At 49.2% G+C, this 15,481-nt stretch overlaps 1 protein-coding gene across 1 annotated transcript in view; it reads right to left on the bottom strand.

Moving 5' to 3' along the window:
• Positions 1 to 2,459, bottom strand: part of LOC144768856 (septin-4-like) — a 79,697-nt gene extending 77,238 nt beyond the window's left edge. Inside the window, exon 1 of the mRNA XM_078652857.1 lies at positions 2,325 to 2,459. Within this exon, the coding sequence (XP_078508983.1) occupies positions 2,325 to 2,327 (3 nt within the window). The 5' untranslated portion in view covers positions 2,328 to 2,459. The remainder of the gene's footprint in view (positions 1 to 2,324) is intronic.
• Between the last annotated feature and the right edge of the window lie 13,022 nt (positions 2,460 to 15,481).

Below are 15,481 nucleotides of genomic sequence, written 5' to 3'. Positions count from 1 at the left end.
GGCAGGGATAAAAAAAAAGTATAGATTGAGGCCAAAATTTTGCGTTATGGTTGCGTCAATATTTTGCACACCCCCAGTGCAAAATATAATTTGAAAAATATTGTAATGCGCTCAAATCTACTCATGATAGACCTGCTAAGCATATGTGAGATCTTAAGATCTGATGTCACTTCCTGTGACTTCATGGGTTGTGATGCCACTTCCTGTGAAGCCACACGCAATGTCATGTGCTGTGATGTCACTTCCTATGATGTGACACGAGGTGATGTCACTTCCTGTGATGTCACACGCAGTGATATCACCGCCATTCTGCCTAATTTTGAGTGTTCCCCCACTTCTTTTTTTTAGGACTTGAGCCCTGCAATATTGGTCTTTATTTCAGAAGGAAACTACTTTGTAAGCTGCTGTGCGCCTTGTGAATGAGCAAAATACCACCATTCGCAGTGACCTTAACCAATGGCTGAAGTGGGTTTACCCACTGCCCCATGCTGTATGCTGCAGTGGGCTGGAGACAAATATGAATGACACAACAAGAGTCCAATGGATGAAGAAAGCGCACTCAAAGCCCTTACGAGTATTATATGTATAATAATTTTAGTGAAATCAGAAGGTCTTAGCTAATGCAAGACCTAAAAAGGGAGTCAGAGAGGCTGCAGTAGTAGCTGGCTCCTGTGGGCCTGGGGAAACTAGCAATACTTGTTAAAGCCCATTTGCTTTTGAGACCCCTAGGCCTCGGACTACTGACCTCACACTCTCTCTCGCCTGTCCGTCTGTCTCCCTCTGCCATGTTCACTCTACTGTCTTTGGTATTTTCTTATGCGGTCACCATACCCTTTTCGTCTAAGAACTGTATGAGGCTGCAAGACACTACCAGGACTACACAGAGTGGCATGCAGCAGCAAGGGACAGGGCTGACACTAATAAACCAGACGACTGCTGCTGGAGCATCAGACGTGCTTAGCAGGAATGAGAACAGAGATGACTGACAGCATTGAGAGAGCCAGGAGGCTGACGGCAGTGAGCGTGCAAGGATGTCCGACAGCACTGAGGGCGCATGGTGTCTGGCAGGAGCGACAGCTAAGAGGTGGCCTACAGACGGGAAACATCCATTACAACGCAGTCATTACATCGCACTGCTTTTACAACGCAACTGTTACAACGCAACTGCCTTTACATCGCATGCCATTATAACGCATGCCATTACAACGCATATCACTACAACGCATGCCATTACAACGCATACCATTGAAATGTATGCCAATACAACGCATTATAAGGTAAGTAATGGAGATTTTTTTTGTTTAAGGGTGGGTATCGGTTTTGGGATAGATGGGAATAGTAATTTTTACCCCTACGCTATCCAACACTTTCCCTACTGTTGCACTCACTGGAGTGGGAATGGTAATTTTTACCCCTACACTATCCAACACTTAACCTACTGTTGCACTGACTTGAGTGGAAATAGTAATTGTTACCCCTACTTTTTAACCCTACACTATCCAACACATACCCTACTGTTGCCTAAAAGTATTATGCATTATAATGGTATGGGTTGTAATGGAATGCGTTGTAATGGTAGGTTTTAAAAATGCGTTGTAATCGCATACGTTGTAAAATCATGCGATCTAATGGTAGTTGTGATGTAAAACTGTGTTGTAAAAGCATGCGTTGTAATTGTTTGAGTTGTAAAATCATATATTCCCTACGGACATGCGTCTCATCAGAGACAGCCCATGGTCTCTGACAGGTGTGAAAGTAAAGGGATGCCCCAAACTAATGAAAGCGCAGAAAGAAAGTCTGATACCAGAGACAGCGCAGGGATATTGGACCACAGCGAGAACACAGAAGCGCCTGGAGCAGTGATTTCAGTCAGGAGCGTCGCGGCAGATAGAATGGCGGGATGTCCCACAGGGAGGGGTGTTTGTTTCCCAGTAATGGAAGCATGAATATGTCTGACGACCCTCAGAGAGCTGGACACAGGCGTAACACGGGCCTCCATGACGCAAAAGGGCCCCCAACCCCTCACCCAGGAGAGGGCCCCCATTCTATCCAAGGCAAAGAATATCTGTGAGATACGGGAGCGTCAGGGGCCCCTCTTCACATTCAGCGTGGGGCCCCCCATCATTTTACGTTACGCCACAGGTGCTGGAGTGTCTCGCATTGCAACACATCCATTTCTCTCAGTCATCAGATACACAAGGATGTCTCACGCGAACGCCTCGCAGCAGTGAGCACAGAGATGCTGGGATGCCCTGAGAGTGCGCGGATGTCTCACAGCAGCGAGGGGGTGGCCTGGCCCAGGAGTGACAGTCTGAAACACTCACCATGTCTCTTAGAAGAGAGTGTCCCTCGGCGCGGCTGCCTCTCCGCCGCCTCTGAGTCCTCTCAGCTTCCTCTGAAGCGATGGGACAGGAAACCAGGAACTCAGACCGAGAGCGCTCTCGGCCGCTCCCATTGGTCCGCCGAGGGGATGTGAGAGGTGTGCGGTGTGTAGGGCGGGGGACCACTGGGGCATCTATGTGCGCTCAAGGAGAGGACCAATCCCAGCACGAGAAGCAAGGGCAGCTCGGCACCCACCTGTCTGTGCTGGCCTACATGGCCTGTCACTCAGCAGCACTCATTCACTCTGACACTTTTTTAAGTGTGCTGAGTTGTGTGTGTGCAATAATGCTTTAATAATAACTTGATAGCTTTTATGTACATAAACTTCATTTACATCAACACATAATCTACTGATGGTTGACAACGATAATGAAGCTTATTTAACCGCTATATTACTATTGCAATTCAAATATTTCAATATTTTAAGTGCATTTGTAGACTGCATTGCCACATTGCCACCATGTGTCCAGCTTCAAAGCGCCCTTACATCTATCTACTGTTTTTCCAGTTCTTCGAATCTAGGGGCTGATGGACTATCCCCCTTCACAGAGCAGGGGTGTTTAGACAGCACACTGCTGGGCTAGGAATTGGAAAGCGATTTGCAATGTGACCCAACAGTTCGTGCTGAAAAGTGTCCTTCCGCAGGGGATCACAACACGACCTGCCTCATCAATACTAAATAGGTAGGATTCAATTTGCAACCCTAGTGTTTATCTGATGCCTGCAAGGGACATCTAACTTCTTATGACTGCATCAGGCTGTGGTCCAGAGTTTCGGCTGCCTGCTCCCCCGAGGGAGCTGGATCAATTCTCCGAGGGGAAGCTTCCCCTTTGCGAATATGTTACCACCCCAAGTCAGGGGTTAGTAACTGACCAATTGAGGTCACAGACCACTGACCCACCTCTTTCTAAATTGCAATTAGGAAGGAGACACCCCTTTTCAGGCTCCTTCCTGTTTCCTATTTGTAAAGTGACTCAAAATTAGGCCTAGGTTGAGTTTGCGGAGTTCTACTCAGCGGAACTCTGCAGAAAAACTCTGCTGCTCTTCGCTGAGTTCCATCAGTGGCAGTCTGTTAAGTTGCGCTGCTTGCGCTTATTTTAAGTGCCAAGATTTTGTCTTGTGCAGTAAAATCAATGCAAACGGTACTCTGCATCGTTTCGGAGGGCGCTGCTGCTTTCTGCCGCTCAAGTAGTCATTCAATTCAAACGGCAGCTTCCTCAACGCAAGCAACAGATTTGTCAACATAAGTGGTCATGACCTTCGGCGACCGCCCGCATTGAGAAATCTTGCTAGAAGGAGGTCTAGCATGTGATTTTTCTCTCACAAGAGCTCCCCAACTTACCGTTGGCGAGCTGCGTGTGAGAAAAAACTCCACTCCGCGAATTCCGCTTTCAGAGTGGAATTCTTTGCCCCACCTCTACTCAAAATTAGTTTTATGAGACGGGAAACCTGTAGCTGCAAACCCTGTGATTTTGAGAACTGTATGGTTTGTGATCTCAATAGCACTTTGTGCCACTGGTCCCTAGTCACATTCATGAAAGGTACATGATCCCCTTTGAAAATCTTCATCCAGTGGCATACCTCAGGAAGTTTACGGGGTGGGCAGTATGGGATTTCCAGACAGTGACTACAGTGTAACTAGCTAAAAAAGTAAAATAATTCGACACAGGGGTAAGAGGAGGGTAGTGATAAGGGTTATTAAGAGGATGGAAGGGTTGGGTATCAATGGAAAGGAGGATTATAATTTGTAAAGGAAGTAAAACATTTTGAAGCCCATCAAATCTATCCAAGCATTGAGGTCTTTGTTCATTGTACAAAAATAATTTAAGGACAGCAGGTAATAAGAAGAGCGGTGAGTTGAGCACTTGCCACAGAAGCTGCGAGGACTGCAGGTGATAAGCTTTAATCAGGGTGAGATACCTCAAGATGCTCAGTGCCTGTTGCAGTGATCTGTTGGTAACCTAACTGATAATAATTGGGGTTGTCTGTTTCTGTTTTTTAACTGAGACAAGCTTTATGACCCCTTTAATCCATATATAGCAGTCACTGTCAAAGCAATGTTTATTTAGACCTTAGTCTTTAAACAGATATAAAACCAATTTGAACAAATTAAAACATCACAGTTTGTACATTCTCGGTGTTAAAAGAGTTGGTACGTTTTCAATGAGTGGTACATAATTCGAAGTTCTTGCTCGGGGAGACTCAGCACATTATAAAATTATATACAGTATAAAATGTTCTTTAAAATATAAGTGCTCTTTTAAAAAAAAATGTTTTACATTTTGATAACCTAGTACAAAAGTTAAGATAGTTTAAAATCACTAAACGTATCGGCTAATTCTCTCTAAGGAAACTTGATTTCTTTCATATAGTTCCCCACTGCAATCGCTATGTCAAGATTTGGCATTTCTGTAAGTAGTTCTGCTGCCTTAATCCGTTGCCTTGTATCATATTTTAAAAATATTGGGTGGAGATAACGTTTACGCTGCTTTAATAGTGTTACACAGTCTAGCAAAATGTGCAATATATCACCTTTAGTGCCCAAACTACACTTACAGTAACCATCACAGTGTAACCTTTTTCTTTTTAATTCTTCATTTACTAGTCAGTGGTTTATACCTATTCTCAGTCTGAAGATATCCTGTCTATACCAGTAATTTGGTAAGATATTCTGATAAGGGAACCAATTTTCTTTTTGCCATGAATCCCTCATTTGTTGCACCGATTTTTTCTTCTCCATATATACCATATCTGCTCTTCTTGAGACTTCTTGTCCGTATTTCGTGAGCTCACTCTTAGAGAACTCTACTTGCAGGGAGTCATGGGAGATTTTCACCTTTATGTTTTCACAGGCCTGTGATATTTCCTTCCTTATCTCTTTAACCCATTTTAGGCTACTTGATAGGATCTCTTTCCTACACCACTGTGACACCTTCTGGCCTGTCTCTATATCCAGACGTTTCCAAAATCTAATTAGAATCATTTGTGCCTGTATGCTCCAAGCGGTTGTACATATCTCGGTTCTTATTGCTTGTATAATCGATGAGAGTGGTAATGTCAACAGTGTTTTCAGACACTTTCCTTCTTCTGAATCCCAAACTTGTTTGCCACTAAGGTAAAGGACCTCTGCTCCATATAGTATTTGTGGGGGAATCATTGTGCTAAAGGCCTTTAACAGCGGTCTGTGTGACATATCTCCATTTTTTGTTTGAATATGTTTATTTGCATTTTGTTATAGTACATCAGTACCAATATACATACAGAAGTAATAAATGTCACTGTAACATGAGGCATTGTGCACCGGCCGTTGCGGGCATCCACTCTCGTGCGAAAGCTTGGCAACAAGGAATAAGAGCGAAGAAGAAGTGCACAATTAAACAGCGTGACAAATTCTTATTACACCGTTCAGTAATGTTAGTGCTCCGCTACAGAAAAAAAAGAGAAAACAACAGCTGCAGCGGGACTGCATATCCAAGAATTGTTCAGTTCGGTGCAAAGACTATGCTATGGCTGCAAAACCAAAGGAGTTAGACTCAATGACAGTATATTACATATCCAAAGCAGTTTCTTGAAAACAATCAAAGTTAAAGAACAACCCAAAGTATACAGTAAACAAGGGATTCGGTGATAGCTGACAACAATCGTGTGTGTGTGTGCGAAGACATCGATGCGGACAGAGAGCGGGTCCATAGTGCTCTGTGACAATGGTATGGTGTATGCCGTGGGGTCCATCTCACGTGCGGCAGAGCGTGAGGGGGGGGGGTAAGGGGGTCCCATAAAGAAAAAAGAAAAAAAAGAAGGGGGGAGGGGCACATAGAGAGGGAGGAAAAAGAGGGAGTGGGGGAGAGAGCGGCAGCAGAGGCGGGGGTAGACAGAGAAGCGAGAATATTTACACGATGTTATGCTGCAAGAGTCAGAGTGGTATCCCAATCCAGCGCTATGGGGTACTTCCTGAGCCCCACCATCTCCTACCTATGCAGCGCCACACTCTCCGCTCTTGCCCAATTATCCAGTGAGGTGCGCCACTGTTTCGCCCGGGGGGGTATACTATGTTTCCAGCGCTTCGTAATGAGCCGTTTCGCTGTGATAAGTCCCAGGTCCCAGAATCAAGCCTGGACCTTCGTCTGCTTAGTTCTTTTAAATAAACCTAACAGGCAGGCTTCCCAAGTGTTCGGTAAGGTGCCCCCTGTCGTGGTCGCCAATACAGTTGATACTGCAGTCCAGTAGGGCTGCAGCGAAGAGCACGTCCAAAGGGCATGTAGGAACTGCGCGTCTACCAGTCCGCAACTGGGACACGCTGTGGTAGTGAGCCCAAAGCACTGGTTGATTTTGTCCGGAGACAGATACGCGCAATGCACAATATAGTACTGTATAATCTTAAAGCGTGCATTGCGCGGTACATTCAGAGCCCCAGCCAGTATCAGTGTCCACTCTCTGTCCGTCCAGTCCCGACCTCTGTCAGCCATCCATTTGTCTCGCAGGCGCTGAGGGGAGAACTGTGTATGTACGTGTAGCGCTTGAGCAAGCCAATGTATTAGGTGACTACTATTCCACATCACATGCAGGTATTGAATGAGTAGGTGTGTAGGCGGTTCTTCTGCCAACGGACCCCAGGCCCTCGTTAGTGTATGCAAAAGCTGTGCATGAGTCAGGAACTGTCCGGCTGGTAGTCTGGAAGTATCCGCTAGTGTCGCAAAAGGAAGCAATGTACCCTCCGCAAACAAGTAGCCCAGACTGTCCAAGTCGGCTGCCCCCCAATAGTCTAGTACAGGTGTTGTGAGCGTTCCGGTACCCCAGGGCGTACCCAGTAGTGGGAGGTTGGGTGCATACGGTTTAGTCGCTACGGTGAGTTTCAGACTCCTCAGGTAGCACTTCTTTGCTACCGCGAGATGTAACTGGCTCGGGATACGGGTCTTAGCTAAAGGGTGAAACAATGATGTGGAACCGACATGATCATCTCCGCTGTGGCGGTATCTCCCAAATGTCTCCCACTCAGCCAGTAGGCGACCCATTGCAACTGGGCAGCCAGGTAATAAAGCTCGTGATTGGGGACCGCCTGCCCACCACTCTCCGTTGCAGCATGAAGGGTCCTCAAGGCCACTCTGGGACGCCCCTTGTTCCAAATCAGTCGCCTGGTGAGGGAGTCAGTTCGCGAAAGATACGGGCCGGGACATATAGCGGCAGATTTGCGTAGTAGTACAGCAACCTGGGTAGAACAATCGCTTTTGCCAGCACAATGCGGCTGGGTACATTCAGCGGAAGAGTGTTCCAAAAGGATACTTGGGCCGATAGCGATGATATCGCTTTCGTGAGATTGCCATCTAATATGTCGGCAGGGTCTCGGTATACATGGATTCCCAGGTATTGAAAGGTTGCTGGATACCAAAGAAGGCGCTCGCCCATCACCGTGATCTCGCACGCAGGGGTATCTGCAGCAAAAGAGTATACCCCGGACTTCGCCCAGTTAACATGTAACCCTGACATTTTGCCAAAATCACGGAATATGTCTGTGAGCACGTGTGGGAAGCGGGTTAAATCCTTGATATAGATCAGTAGATCATCGGCATACAGGGATGCCGAGTGTACCCCGTCAATCAATGGAATACCTCAATCCTCACCAGAAGCGCGCAGCTGCGCCGCTAGAGGCTCCATTATGAGAGCAAATAGTAGGGGAGAAAGGGGACACCCTTGTCTCGTGCCTCTGCGAACACGGATCGGGTCCGAGAAGAGCCTGTTCGTTCGCACACGGACCACGGGGACGGAGTAAAGGAGATCCACCATTCAGAGGTAGGGTGCACCTAGACCAAATTTTTCTAACACGAGCGCCAAGTAGGGCCACTCCACCGAGTCGAACGCTTTCTCTAGGTCGAGGACAACACACCCCGAACGGGGCCACTGGGATACCGTCAAACTCTGCACACAAAACAGTCGCCTTAAATTATGCGAGGTGCTGCGGGTGGGGACAAATCCATTCTGGTCCGCATGTACCAGGGCAGGAACCAAAGGTGCCAGCCTCTGGGCCAGTGCAGATGCTATGATCTTATAGTCTGTGTTGAGAAGGGCAAGAGGCCTGTATGAACCCATGCTCAGCGCATCCCTACCTGGCTTCAAAAGTGAAACCACATTGGCCTCATTCAAAGACGAGGGGAGAGCAGTATTGTGTATCGCTGCCGCGTACACCCGAAGCAGCTCAGGGATGAGAATGGTAGAGTAATCCTTGTAAAACTCTGCCGGCAGGCCATCTGGGCCTGGGGCCGTGCCATTTGAGAGAGAAAATATAACGTCTCGGAGTTCTTCCGCCGTGAATGGGGCACCCAGTTCCTCACTCTGCGCAGTAGTGATTGTTGGTAGCGGGAGGTCTAATAAATACTCAGTGATATCCTCTGCAGTGACCCTCAATCCGGAGCAGTACAGGGTCTCGTATTGATTCGTGAATGCCTCATGTATAGCCCTCTGGGTGTAAACCACGGTCCCGTGTGTGGTGCGGATCGACATCACCGGTAATGTTTGGGCGCCCCTTCGCGTCAGCCAGGTTAACAATTTGCCTGATTTGTCCCCAGCGTGGTGTGTACGTGCCGAGTGTGCTGCATAATTTAAGTTCTTTAACCTATCAAGAAGCTGGGCATGTCTCCCACGAGCGTCAAGCAACCGCGTACCGTCCCCCTACACCGCTTCCCGCTCGCCCGCCAACAGTTCCGTCTCCGTCTGTGTCAGCTCCCTGTCCACTTGGCACCTCAGACCCACCTGTGCCCCCAAACAATGGCCTCCCGCGATCACTTTAAAAGCGTCCCACTCAATCTGCGGGGTGGATGCAGAATCAGTGTTCTCCTCAAAATACTGTAAAATACGGGCTGATAGCAACTCCCGGAACGGGGCGTCCAGTAAAACGTCCGGTTGGAGCCGCCATGTGGGAATCGGTGGGTGTGGGCGTTCCCAGGCGAAGTCAAGTGTGTGTGGATTGTGATCTTAGTGGGTACGTCCCAGGTAACAGGAGTCAGTGACTAAGGGCAGAAGGTCACTATTTAGCATAAATCTATTGAGTCTAACATGTAACGTGTGAGCTCCCGAGTAGTACGAATAAACCCTTGTGTTTGGGTTACGGCTACGCCAGGCATCTACCAGATCCCACTGCATCGCCCAGTCAGCGAAGGCTCTCGATGCACCGTGTATCGACGCATTCGCCAAAGGGGGGAGGGATCTATCTAGTGCGACATCAAGGACACAATTATAATCACCACCCAGCAAAAGCGGCACGCCCGGCCATGCCGCCATCGCCGTCGACAATTGTGTGAGGAAACGCCCTTGGTCGATGTTAGGAGCATAAACAGAGGCTATGATTATGTGTTGGCCATCTAGTCGGCCATGGAGTAGCGTGTACCTGCCATCGCCATCAATGTTACTGTGTGTAACACTGAAGGGGACCCCCGGGCAAATCCAAATCAGAGTCCCACGCGCGTATGCTGAGTAGCCCGTAGCATATACCTGTCCCCTCCAACGTCGGCGCAGAGTAAGGACCTCTGCATCTGTCAGGTGTGTCTCTTGTAAGAGTGCGATCTGTACCTGGTGACGCTTGAGATAGGAGTATACCTGATAACGGGGGGAAGGGGTGTGCATACCACGTACATTCCAGGTGCAAAATTTAATCACAGACATTTTGACACTGTCTCCCCATCATCCATGTCCCCGGCCCACCCACCCCACCACAGCCAGCAACCCCACACACCAGTTCGTTACAAAGTGCATCTAGCGTGGACCGCATTATCTCACCATCTTGCCAACACACAACTAAGGGGAGGGAAATAAGCACCAAACCCACAACTAAGGAACTCGGAACCATAATACCAAAAGGTCGACTGCAGAACATGCTGTCGTCCAAACACTCTAAAGAGCACTAACTGTTTGTAAAGTCTAGGGGGGTTCACTGAGCCCGTGAACTAGATGAACAACCAAGTCATGCACGCAGGACGGGGGAGTGCCACCCTCACCACAGGCAGCCGTTGTCTCGCAGCCCTGTTGCAATGGGAATACGTGGTATCAAGTACAGACAGAGCGGCTGATGATCCATCACCACATCGGTCAGTTCGTGGGAAGAACTTACCACCAGGGGGTACCGCCCCCGTGTCTCCCGTGGAGACTCATCAGCAACACGGCCATCCGCTGCATGGCGCCAGCACCTGTCCCAGCATCCAGTGTCAGGTCCCTCAGGTCCGGGCCATTCCGCATTACCCGCAGAACCTTAGATGCACCTCCACAGGTCAGCAATGGCACTGGTGCGTGGGGGTCACAGGCGGGCGCTGCATGTTGTCTATCAACGGTCAGTGATGCCATGTCAAAGTCAATGAAGCAAATCAGCCGTCTGTGGTGTGACATCCGGAAGTTCAGTTGACGCCTGAGAGTCAGGTAAGCCATATATATACTCATCGTCTCTCACCAGGTTTTCAGGGCTAGTCCCCGGGGCTGGGATTTCCATCTGTGAGCCACTAATCTCAGCCACTCTACGGATAGCTTCCTGTTGCTCTTCATGACGATGTTCAGGGGTTGGGCCCACAGTTGCCTCAGGATGTACCGAGCTCGCCGCCAAATGTCTCCTGCGTCGACGATGCCTGGCTCCTCCGCCGCAGCGCGGTCTTGGGGGCAGACCACCTGGTTCTGGGACAACGCCCGAGTCAAGCCAGGACTCAGCAGCCTCCGGGGTGTTGAAAAAATGAGTCTTGTCCTGGGCCACGACTCGCAGGCGAGCAGGGAATAGCAAAGAATACTTGAGCGCCAGGCGGCTAAGCCGTTGTTTGACTCCCATGAAGGAGGGTCTTTGCCGCTGCACCTGTATTGTGTAGTCCGGGAAGAACATGATTGTGGCATTATCGATCCTGACCTCCGACAGCTTTCTGACCTCACGCAGGATAGTGTCTCGGTCACGATAGTTCAGTATGCGAATAAGCATGGGTCTGGGATTGGAGCCCTCAGGGGGAGGTTTAGCTGGAACGCGATGGGCGAGCTCTACCACTAAATGCTGCGAAAGGGTGTCATCCAGAAGAATGTCTCTGAGCCACTGTTCCACATGCTCCGGCGCCTCTCTCGGTTCCCAGCGTTCCGGCAGGCCCACGATGCGGATGTTGTTAAGTCTCGCCCGTCCTTCCGCATCCTCCGCGCGATCCTCCAGGAACTCCACACTGTTAAGGAGGTCCCGGACATATTTATCCATCTGTGAGATTTTGGGAGATAGCTCCGTCACCGCGGACTCCAGGGTCGATGTCCTCTCAGAAAGTTTTTTGTGGTCGGCTCGGAGGTGTGTCATATAAATGGCCACGCTATCAATTTTAGTCTCTAAGGAGGCGTGGGTTAGCTGCATCGACTCCTCAAGTCTTTCCATGGCCGCTAACATTGTGTCGAGCTTGAAGGCGGTTTGGTCCATTTCTGCCTGCTTTGCCATTTTCCCCTTCACCGACGTGTTGCTTGTGACGGCTCTCGTTTTAGGTCCCCCCGACATGGGCGACGACAGCTTAATCAGCCAAAGGTGTAGGGCTAATGCAATCACTATGGCACCCCGAATAGGAGAACCGATATCAGGGCAGTACGGAGCAGCCCAGTGCAGCGTAGTTAGGATTGTCCGCAGATCTCTGTAGTTCCCACTCACGGCGCGGGTCCGCCACCAGCCGCCTCAGATGGTCCGCAGCCAAATCCGCGTGCCGGTATCTCTCCAGCAGAAGCACCGAATGGGCCGCCGCTCAGGCGTGCAAGCGATCCTGGCGAGGCAGTGGAACCTCGCAGCCACCAATACAGTCACAGGGTGGAGTAAGGGGGAAGGAAGCGAGGGGCCACCAGGTAGGCCCGAGGTAGGCGTCCAAGCCTGGAGTAGGTAGCCATGTTCAAGGGCGCCCACGCAGCAATCGGAAGAACAGACCGTCGAGGAAGTCCCAGTGGGGGCCCTCCGACGACAATCCACACCTCGGCGTCCGTACTCACAGGGACTCAGCTCCAAGTCTCGCCTCCCGAAGGGCAGTGGAGGGAGGGGGGGGGAGTCGTCTCACAGGCGCCGTTCTCAGCTCCTCACGTTGTGCACAGGCCGGTCCCCTGGCGGCCCCGGAGTGCCTCCACACCACTGCAGTCACCAGCTCGCCATCGGCTGGTGTGGCCCCACGCAAGAAATGGAGCACGATGTCACTGCTGCAGATGGCCCACAGCGCTCCTCCGCGCCGCGAGGTCAGGTAGGAGGTCCACCACCCCGCTATCAGTTAGGCCCGAGGGGCCGTCAAGAGGGGCCCCGGACAGGGGTGTTGTAATCGGGGCTCAGGGGCGCAGGGGTAGGCAGGAAGCCGGGCCGGTTCCCAGCCTCCAAAGGAGGCACTGCACAGGGCCCCCCGGGGTGATCCCCAGGTCAGCTATTACGCCCGGTCCCACGTCAGTCGTCCAGGGAGGGTCCTGGCAGCATCCGGAGTGAAGCCAGCCCCCGGTCGGCTAAGAAGGGTCGTCACAGGGCACCTCGGGGAAATCCTCCAGTGGACCTCCTCACCGGGTCCCGCAGGCGCTGTCCCGGGAAGGTCTCTGTAGCTCACAGGGGTCACCAGAAGTTGCGGGGCGGCCAACTGCGCAGTCAGGCCTAGCAGGCCGGCCGGATCCCCGACCTCGATTAGCCCTGCGCGCTGGCCCGCGTAAGCAGGAGGCCGGGCAGACAGCGGCGGTCTCCACCCCAGCGGCCTGGAGTGAAGTGGCCGCTTCAAACTTCGCCAGCAGATGAAAGGGCATTCCGCACGCACTCGCCGAGAGTTACAGGTGGCGGCGGGCAAAAATGACGAAGAAATGGCCTGCGGTAGAGGAGCCTCTCACGGAGCTCTACCCAGGCACGACCGTCTCCATCGCGTGCTCAACCACGCCCCCCGCAAACCCATGTGTGACATATCTCCATAGTCTCGATTAAATTTCTTCAGTCCACAGATCGATGTGAAGGCCTTAGCTTTCTGAGCTTCTAGGTGAGTATGCCACTTTAACGTCCTGTCAAACAACACCCCCAGATAACGGTATTCATTCACAATTTCCAATTTCAAATCTCCTAACAATCAGTTAAAACTAGTCTCTTTTTTCCCGAAACATAAAATTTTGTTTTTTTCCATATTTACAGTTAAAAATTTGGCATTACAGTATTCTCTAAAAACATTTAATTTCCTTTGAAGGCCAATTTTGGTCTGGTCTAAAATCCCCAAATTGTCTGCATATAGCAGGCTGGATATTTTCTTTCCATCCATTCTCGGGCTTGCGCTTCTTTCAACCTCTAGGGTTGCCGGTAAATCAGCCAAAAATATAGCAAAGAGCTGGGGGGCTAACACACAGCCCTGTCTGAGGCCGTTCTCGATTTCTATTTTTGGAGTCAATTACCCCTCTGTGTCTCTAATTACTTGGGTCCAGTTGTCACTGTGTAACTCTTTTATTAACCTGAGCAAGCCCGCAGGGATTTTTTTTTTCCTAGCGTTTCCCAGAGGCAGTTCCGATCAACTGAGTCAAATGCGGCTCGAAAGTCAACAAAACAGCAGCACAGCTTACCATTTTGTTCCATTGACTTACGTGCCGCTGCCCATAGGGCAAAGCAGTGGTCGACCATGGAGTGGCATTCCTTAAAGCCCCCTTGTTCAGCTGGTACAATTGTGAACTCCTCTACCCGATTCTTTTACCTATTCAAGATTATTTTTGAAAAAACCTTTTCCCCCTATATCTAGCAGGTTAATTAACCTATAATTTTGTGTTGCATTCACGTCCCCTTTTTTGTGTACTGGACTTATTACTGTCCCCTTCCAATTCTTAGGTATTTTCCCTCCATCTAGGATTACCAGGAAAATCTGAGATAATAAATTCGTCCACCACTTCATCTCCGATTTTATTATTATTGCTGGGAGATTGTCTGGGCCAGCGGCCCGTGTTAGCTTTAAGTTAGCTATTGTATTTTTTACAATCAATTCTGTAAAGTCTGATTTTAGATCTTCTATTGACCCTTGCCATGGCTCTGGCTCTTCTTATACTAAATCTCTCCGTGGGCCGTACATTTCCTTCAAATACTTCTCCCATACTACCTCGTCTACCACACAATTGATTGCCCCAACAGGGTGGTCTGCTGCTGCTTTTACCAGTTTCCAGAACTGTCTTAAATTCTTCGATAGATTCCAATAAATTTTCCCAGCATTTATCTTTGTAAGTTCTTTTTGCATTTGCAAGTAACTTTTTATATTCTCTTTTCAATTTTTCAGGGTGCCTTTGTCTCTTCTGATCATATTTCTTTCTAATACTTCTGGTTTCTTTCCTAATCTCTCTTTTTTTCTTCTGACATTCTTCAGAGAATCCTTTTGGTCGTCTTGCTGGGATTATATGATGCTTTAATTTATCTCTTTTTATTTCGATTCAAAGACATTGCACTACTTGTTCTATTTTTTCCTCAAACCATTCCAATTTTCGGACCCCTATGTCCCCCAAAGGTATCTTCTGTTGGAGTTTTCCTAGTTTTTCTATATACTCTTCCGTTAATCTAGCAGTCACTATTTTAGGATATTCAACTTGTTGTGCGATTACATTATCACAGGGTTTGGGGCTTCCCCCTTGAATCGTCAACTGCAGGGGGTTTATGGTCACTCCCTTCTATCTGGAGTATCTTAAATTTACTTATAAGAAGGAAATTCCAAGCAAATATAAAAAGATAACCTATTCTGCAATTTTGTGTGACTATTTTGAATGTTTTCTTTGCTGGGCAATCTGATTCTAACCTGCCATTCAGGCAGAACAAACCCTTCGTCCCTAGATAGTTTCCCAGCATTTCATCCCATCTTAGGGGTTCACAGACTGGGAAGATTGCCTCCTTTATCTCCTATGCATCCAGTATATCCCTGTACCAGAGATCTACCTTCTTTGGGCTGAGTTTGTGAATAAAATCCCCCATTATGAAAAACATATCTGATTCATACTTTTCGCATAGAGAGTCTGTTGAACCTGCAATGGGCAAGCCCAGCACAAAGGGGGTAGCTTGGCTCAAGTGTCAAGGCAGGTGAAGGCTGTAGTGTTAAGCCGGCTTTGACCCAATAATAACCCTCTGTGCAGCCACACCAAAAAGAAGGACACCACA

The sequence above is a fragment of the Lissotriton helveticus genome, chromosome 7 (assembly GCF_964261635.1).
Source record: "Lissotriton helveticus chromosome 7, aLisHel1.1, whole genome shotgun sequence".
NCBI lineage: Eukaryota > Metazoa > Chordata > Amphibia > Caudata > Salamandridae > Lissotriton > Lissotriton helveticus.
This window is presented reverse-complemented; position numbering and strand designations above follow the sequence as displayed.